Below are 7183 nucleotides of genomic sequence, written 5' to 3'. Positions count from 1 at the left end.
TTTCTAATACACTGTACTTTTTAGAAACACAAGAGGATTAAAAAAAATAAACAAGAAGAAGAAAAAAGAAAACAACAATAGAAAATTTAAAAAGAAAAAAAATAAAAGAAAGAAATAAACGGGATAAAAAGGTCACATGAAATAAATGTGCATGTATCAGTTAAAAATGATCATTTATTTGTGAAAAATTGTTTATATCTTTTGAATATGAAAGAAATGAAAACACACAAAAAAGAAACAAAATAACAAAAAAAGGCAACAAAAGATAGGGAAATGGGAAAAATAAAGAAACATGAAAATGGACAAAAAAATAATGTAGATTGAAGAGGAAAAATAGAAGATACAAAACCAGACAAAAAAAACTTGGCTACCAAACACCAAATAAAGAATCAAACAAGAACAACTGAGTTTACTCTAAGACCATTCCATCCATCAAGTGGTATTGTGCTGGCCCACTTCCAGAACAAATATAGGCGGAGTGATGCTTTATCTCACGATAGGCGAGATATAGCATTCCTAAGAGGAGACAAGCTAACTAGGAAGATTATCGATTAGCTAGAAGTGCCATTCCTCTCCCAAAAGGGAGACATGTCTCGTATGTATGCCCGCGAGATAGACGTTGGCAGCCCTTCCCTAATTGTACGAAGGGTTGGTTTCCCGTAAAAGACCTCAACCCTCACAAAAACAAGCCAACCACGGTTTTATGCAGAAAAGATTAAAAAAAACTCCACCACGATTGAGCGAAGTGAGCCATGGCCTAATTGTGTGCAATTAAGACGGGTGTCTTCTCGCCTCGCTTTAATCCTTCAATTAATCAAGGGTGTGTGGTATATGCATACACTTTTCAATGGTAAGGCATGTGTGTTTGTGGCGAGGTGATGCCATCCACCAACCACGCATGGTTTAAATTAGCGCATCACTATATCATGTTTTGGCCAATGTATAATTTGATATGTTTTATCAATTGCTCACAAACAATGCCTTTAATGTTAATTTGGGTGAATATACACATGCAGTGGCGAAGCTTAGCATAGACCAATAGGGGCCATGCCCACCCCTAATTTGTGCATTTATTGAAGAGCATGCAAGATTTTAGGCGTAACTATAGTGTCTCAACTAGAGATTAGCCCCTCCGTCCCTACTAATTTGCCCCCCTTCAAGTCATGGTCACCTCTTAAATGTTGCTCAAGCTTTGCCATTGTAAACATGCATCAGACTATGAGAGCTTCTTCATTTGGTTGTCATCTTGGGTAGCATGTACATCACAATGGCTAATCCATCCAAGTGTGCCCAAACTGGCGGAAATTTTCCACCAGGGTTTAGAATGGCAGTCTATATCATAGAGAAGTGACACTACAAAACATGCTAGAGATGTCGAGCCATACCTCGAACAACACCTTCTTCCACAAACGTCATCTCCTCTTTAACCAATCAGTTGCGCACTAAGTGGTTCATGTCCACCCATCAAAATGCCCACATAGTGCTCTCAGGATAGCTAATGTTAATCTCTTGGGAACCTTTTCCAGTAAGTGCATTTGAAGGATGAGGGCCATTGTGTGTGGTCTGGGTCACATGCCATCATATTAGGGTTTGACCCATGTAGCGGCTTGCGGTTAAGTAAACTGCAGTGCCAAGTTTAGGGAATTGATTTAACCATTTTAAATGGACTCACTAGCAATTTGAAAGACTCGTCATGCATTGTTCATGGATTAATGATTGACCTATTGTCCTTTCTTGTATCGGTTGTAGGGGTGTTTGATTAGGCATTTACTTTGGCTTTGTGATTTTGGATACTAGACCCAAAAAACATATTTATGTGTTAAAAGCCAAAGTTAAGCATTACCAAAAAAACCAAGAGCCGTGGCCTTCAAAGTTCTAATGTTAGCCACTTAAACTTCTTAATTGGAATTCTGGGTCCGGTAGGTGATTTTCGTGGTTTCATGTATGCAAGTGATATGTCGGCATATTTCATTTATTTCTTACATTTCCAGCGACTGATTCTGACTCTATAGGTGGTGGAGACCATGATGTACATTTTGGGTGTTTAGTTATGGTTCAAATTTTTTACTTTTTGTATCCAGTTGCAAACTGCAGTGTCATCAAGATTGTGTGGCGGTGCAAGAGAAATGGGTCTCTCAACTCTCATTTTTAACAAATGCACAAACCTTATTAAAATGAAATGACAATTACATCATTTATGGAAGGGTACAACTTTATTCAGAGGTTCCTCAAACCAATAAAAAGTCAAAGAAAATCTAGCTAGCTTAGCAAGCTCACGAGCAACTTTATTTTCTTCTCTATTATAATGTTCTAACATAGAGATAGGAAAATCACAAGCAAAATGGTAACAATTGTCGAAAACTATTGTCGCCATAGCCGCAATGTCCTCCATTCTTCATAGTGTCAATGACCTCCAGATTATCATAATTAATAATGGGTCAGTTGCATCCCACCCTTTGCACAAGGGAGAGATTGAATCTGAGCACCAAAGCTTCAGTCGCCAGGACATCTGCACACCAGTAGATTTTTTAGTTTCCCTGAGCAATGATATTTCCTTTACAATCCCTAGAGATCAGCCCAACCGTACCCCTAAGCAAGTCTTGATAAAAAAACATCGACATTAAGTTTAACAAACCCACATGGGGCGGATCCAACCCTCTCTTTTAAGGGTAGCATTTGAAGAGGAAGCGAAACATAGTTTGTCATTAGAGCATGAATCCACATAGTAATATGATAAGCATATGGAACTATCTCTTCATGAACCAATTTACGCCTTACCCACCACAAATACCAGGCGGGAATGGCGATCATCCCACGAACATTCTGAAGACCCATAAGAGACAAATCCTGATTTGTCAAATGGGTCTCTCGACTCTATCTGCCTCCGTGAAGTGATTTGTCCAACACGGTCTTAATGGTGTAGAAAAACAGATGCCCAAGGGGCAACTAGCAACACACCATAGATTCGATTAGTTATTGCAAGAGTCTTCTCTTTTTTGCTGGGGTTGAAAGAGTCTCAATGGTGGAGCATGGTGAATTTCTTTTCCTTTGTTTGGATCAGTGAAAATTTGATCACATTGTTGTGTTCCGTAAAAAGGCACAGTGAGCAATCTTCCAATCATTCAAAAAATAGCCAAACGAAAATATTTTGTGTTATGTGTCAAGTTTGTTTTACAGTTCCGAATCAATATCTTTAAATCTATGAAGAAAAATGTCTTTTAAAGAAAAAGTTTAGAGTTGTGGCTAATTGGCCGTCATAATCAAACATACATGCAATGGAGCACCTCGCTTTCCTCCACAAGCAACTTCTCCTAGGACGAGGGTTCCCCTCCTCCCGCCACCGCCGCCGCTGACCTGCATCGTCTCTAGTGGCCTTACGGCCATGGATGCGGGGTGGATCCTGGCCTTTCCTGGTGAGAGGACTCCTACTTTATTTTATGTGTTTTTGAGCTTTTTTAGGGTTTGTGTCCTACTCGGGAAGGTAAGGTAGCGACGGCTCTCTGAAGAAGGAATAAGGTTCTCCCTGCTTAGCCTCCATCTTGACGATGCGTCTAGCGTTGTCGGAGGGCGTCTTGAGGTGTGTCTCCGGTTGATCTTGCAGGATTTGGTCGATGTTTTTCTTTGGTGGAACTCTTTGGATCCTTCCAGTCTACGCTTCTCTTTATCGTCGCGGTTGTTGTTCAAGTGCGCTGATCCTTTAGAATTTTAGCACGACGACCTCCTGATTGTCTATTACAATAAAGTTTGCCCGACTCCGATGAGAGAGAGGCGATGATGACGCCGCATGTTTGGCTTGCTCCCATGCTTTTAGTCGTCATATGGACATGAATGTAATTTGTATTATTTGTGTCCTTTGTATTGCCATGATGTTTGATGAATAGATTGAAAGTTTTTTCGCAAAAAGTACATGCCATGGTGACAAATTGATTTTTTTGTTGTTGTTGTTGTTGAACTCAGTTTTGTGCTTAGCATGGAAGAGGTAATTAACAAACAGGAATCACACGGCTTGCGAAGCCAGACGCATGCACAAAACCAAAAGGCATGACAGATTTTACATTGAACACGCATGCGCAGAAGCAGCCCTTGAGCAGCCTAAGGACGACGCACATGCATGAACCAAAGCTAGTTAATTCACTACTTCTGGAAGTAGTCCTCGGTCCTGCCCTTGAACCCGATCTGGCCGAAGGTGAGCGCGATGAACAGACCCAGGTGCCACGTCACCAACCACAGCCTGCAGTGTCAATTATATTTAACCAGAATCAAACCCCAAGTTGAAACACAAGCATATATACTGCTGGTGACTAGTGCGTGTGTGTGATGACGAGTGGTTTGGGTTTATCCTGACCAGAACTGCGACTGGAGAGCCGGGGGCGAGGGGAAGTGGGCGAGCTCCTCGCCGATGCTGGAGAAGAAGAGCCCCGTCAGGCTGTTGCCGTTGATCAGCGGGATGCTCGACGGCGCCAGCCACCCGATCAGCCCGAACCCGATCACGTTCAGGTCCCTCCGCAGCCAGTCCCGCGGGAACCTGATCGCCCAGCAACGCGAAACAAACAATCCGTCAGTGACACGGCAACTCACACGCCGATGTATGTGTAAAACAGAGTCGTCTTTTTACGTCATGCAGGTGATCCTGCCGTTCCTCTCCAGGTTCCTTGTCATCAGCGGGTTCCTCGCCGACACCCGGCCGCCACTCGTGAAGCCTACGCACGTACGTACACAGATCCAACATTTCAACACACACAACATAAATGTCAAATAAGAGGTCGACTATGGCACGTACTGGTAGAGAAGGCTGGCCGGCGGGCGAGCGCGGCGCCGGCGAGGCCGGAGACGGTGGAGGTGGCGGCGGCGGCCATGTCTAAGCTGGTGTGCTGCGATGCGAATGGTCGTACGTCTCCGTGTGGAGCACCGGCCGGCTAGCTCTTATTTCCTGGTGGGTGCTGCCTGCTACAGGCACGGATGGAGACGCGCGGTGGCGAGAGCAAACGAGAGGGGGAGATTGTTGTGGGGCCATTCCTGATGTGGATCACTTGCAGTGGATGGAATAGATTTGTTGCCGTAGGAGCGGCCTATGGGGATGCTCCACTTGGATATGTGTGGATAAGGCCTGGTATATCGATGGTGACCTTTATCCTAGCTACACTCGGAGCTTCGCCTGTTTCCAGTAGTGAGGTGCTGAAATCACAAATTCATCTTTCGCTTTAGCAATTGATCTACATATGTGGTGGTGGCTGCACACATTTGTGAGTGATTGTGTAGCTCAAAAAAGGCCTACCCAATGTAATTCAATCTTTTAAACGATGAACTCACTTTACTATTAATCTTTTTGAAAGAAAAAAATTACTTTATTAATTCAATGAAGTTAGTACAAGGACGAAGAGAGCACGGGTGAAGAAACTTCAAGACTGAATTATTGTATCATGTCTAGCAAATTTTCCGAATTGACATAGATAGCCTACCTACAAATAAAAGGCTCACATGAATGCACCACATCTCTACTTCTTCTTGGTCGGCGAGCGCTTCGGTCAAAGGATGGTGGAACGATAACCTTCAGATTCGTCTCAGCTCGCCCAAAGCCCTTGCCTCATTGATGATGCTCATCTCATGGGAGATTTGGTCCGAGCGCAACGCGAGAGTCTTTCGCAATGTTGCAGTCCCTCTGGTGGTAATCATTAACAAGATCAAGCAAGAGGTGTCGCTTTGGGCTTTGGCAGGTGCCAAGCACTTGGGTATTGTAATGCCGCGAGAGTAATCTTTTACCTTTTGCCGCTTGCGGCTTTGTCTGAAACCTTCTTCTTAATCAATGAAATGGCAAATCTTTTGCCTCGTTTCAAAAAATAAATAAAGGAACTGATTCTAGCTTTTTCTCTCTACGCCGTGGCTGTTGGGGAAATGCCCTTCGATTCTCGAGTGTATACACCGTATGGGAAAAACATTAACGGAAAAGTCAAAAAATTCTGCAACATTTTTTGGAATAAACTTGTCTTTCTTTTGCACTAGTTAAATTTTCGCGAAGGAAAAATCCCCATTGACTTCAAGGAATTCTTTTTTTTGCTACAAGGTACTATTCACACCTATTTGGCCTTAATTTTTTTCTTCGGTAGTCAACAGGGGTTTCACTCTGCAGAAATATTTTTACAAGTACAATAGAAGGTCAACTTTATTTAAAAAAAGATCAGATTTTTTTTACCTTTTTAATTACTATTTCCTCCTTGAACTAAAACTGTGACAAGTATTTTGAAACGGATGGAGTAAATTTTCTTATGTTATACGCGGAAATGTATTGAAGATCGATTTGAAAAAAACTAAGCTGCTGGAAGGGTAAGCTTATGTTATATGAAGGTCGGCTGATACTGATAAACTCAGTACTCACGAGTATGCCGATGTTTCTTTTGTCTTTCTTTGAAGTGCCTGTAGGGGTACGGTCGTACGGAAAAGGTTGGACTTCTATCGATCACGATTCTTTTGGCATAGCGACGAAATAAAGAGAAAGTACATGCTTACCAAATGGGGTATTATTTGTGGGCTGAAGGATTAGGGTGGTCTCGAAATTGAGAATTTAGAGGTAAAGAACAGAAGTCTGCTCAGTAAATGGCTGTGCAGGCTCTTTGTTAGGACCGAAGGTACGTGGGTACAAATTTTGTGTAATAAGTACTTGCAATCTAAGACCTTGGTCCAGTTTACCGTTAGACCTAATGACTCACCTTTCTAGAAGGGGCTAATGAGAACGAAAGCACCTTTCTTCCATAGAACTCAATTCATCATTGGAAACGGTAATTCAACTAGATTCTGTGAGGATACCTAGTTAGGGAGACACCTTTAGCCACACAATATCTGTCTCTGTATAATTTTGTCCAACGCAAGGACTCTTATGTTGCTACAATACTATAGTCCAACCCTTTAAACATTCAATTCTGAAGATCTTTGGTAGGAGACCGATGGGTAGCATGGTTGCATCTGGTGAGAAGGCTGATGGATGTTCACCTCTCTGATGAGCCTGCTAGTGTTGGGGAACGTTGCATGGAAAATAAAAAATTCTACGCACGCGCAAGATCTATCCATGGAGATGCATAGCAATGAGAGGGGGAGAGCATCTACATACCCTTGTAGATCTCTAAGCGGAAGCGTTTATCAACGTGGTTGATGTAGTCGTACTCTTCGCATCCAATCACGATCCAACCAA

The 7183-nt window shown here is 42.6% G+C and overlaps 1 protein-coding gene across 1 annotated transcript; it reads right to left on the bottom strand.

Annotated features, from left to right (window-relative positions):
• Positions 1 to 3983: 3983 nt before the first annotated feature.
• PSAO (photosystem I subunit O) lies at positions 3984 to 5026 on the bottom strand. Its single transcript, XM_048699207.2, has 4 exons — positions 4781 to 5026; positions 4616 to 4700; positions 4346 to 4525; positions 3984 to 4231 (listed from the first exon to the last, which is right to left on the bottom strand). Exons 1-4 carry the CDS (start codon positions 4854 to 4856, stop codon positions 4135 to 4137), a joined length of 438 nt encoding a protein of 145 aa, XP_048555164.1. The 5' UTR covers positions 4857 to 5026; the 3' UTR covers positions 3984 to 4134.
• Between the last annotated feature and the right edge of the window lie 2157 nt (positions 5027 to 7183).

Source organism: Triticum urartu, chromosome 2A (genome assembly GCF_056163025.1).
Source record: "Triticum urartu cultivar PI428250 chromosome 2A, HENAU_Tu73, whole genome shotgun sequence".
NCBI lineage: Eukaryota > Viridiplantae > Streptophyta > Magnoliopsida > Poales > Poaceae > Triticum > Triticum urartu.
Note: the sequence above shows the minus strand (reverse complement) of the source record. Positions and strands in the feature narration are given on the sequence as shown.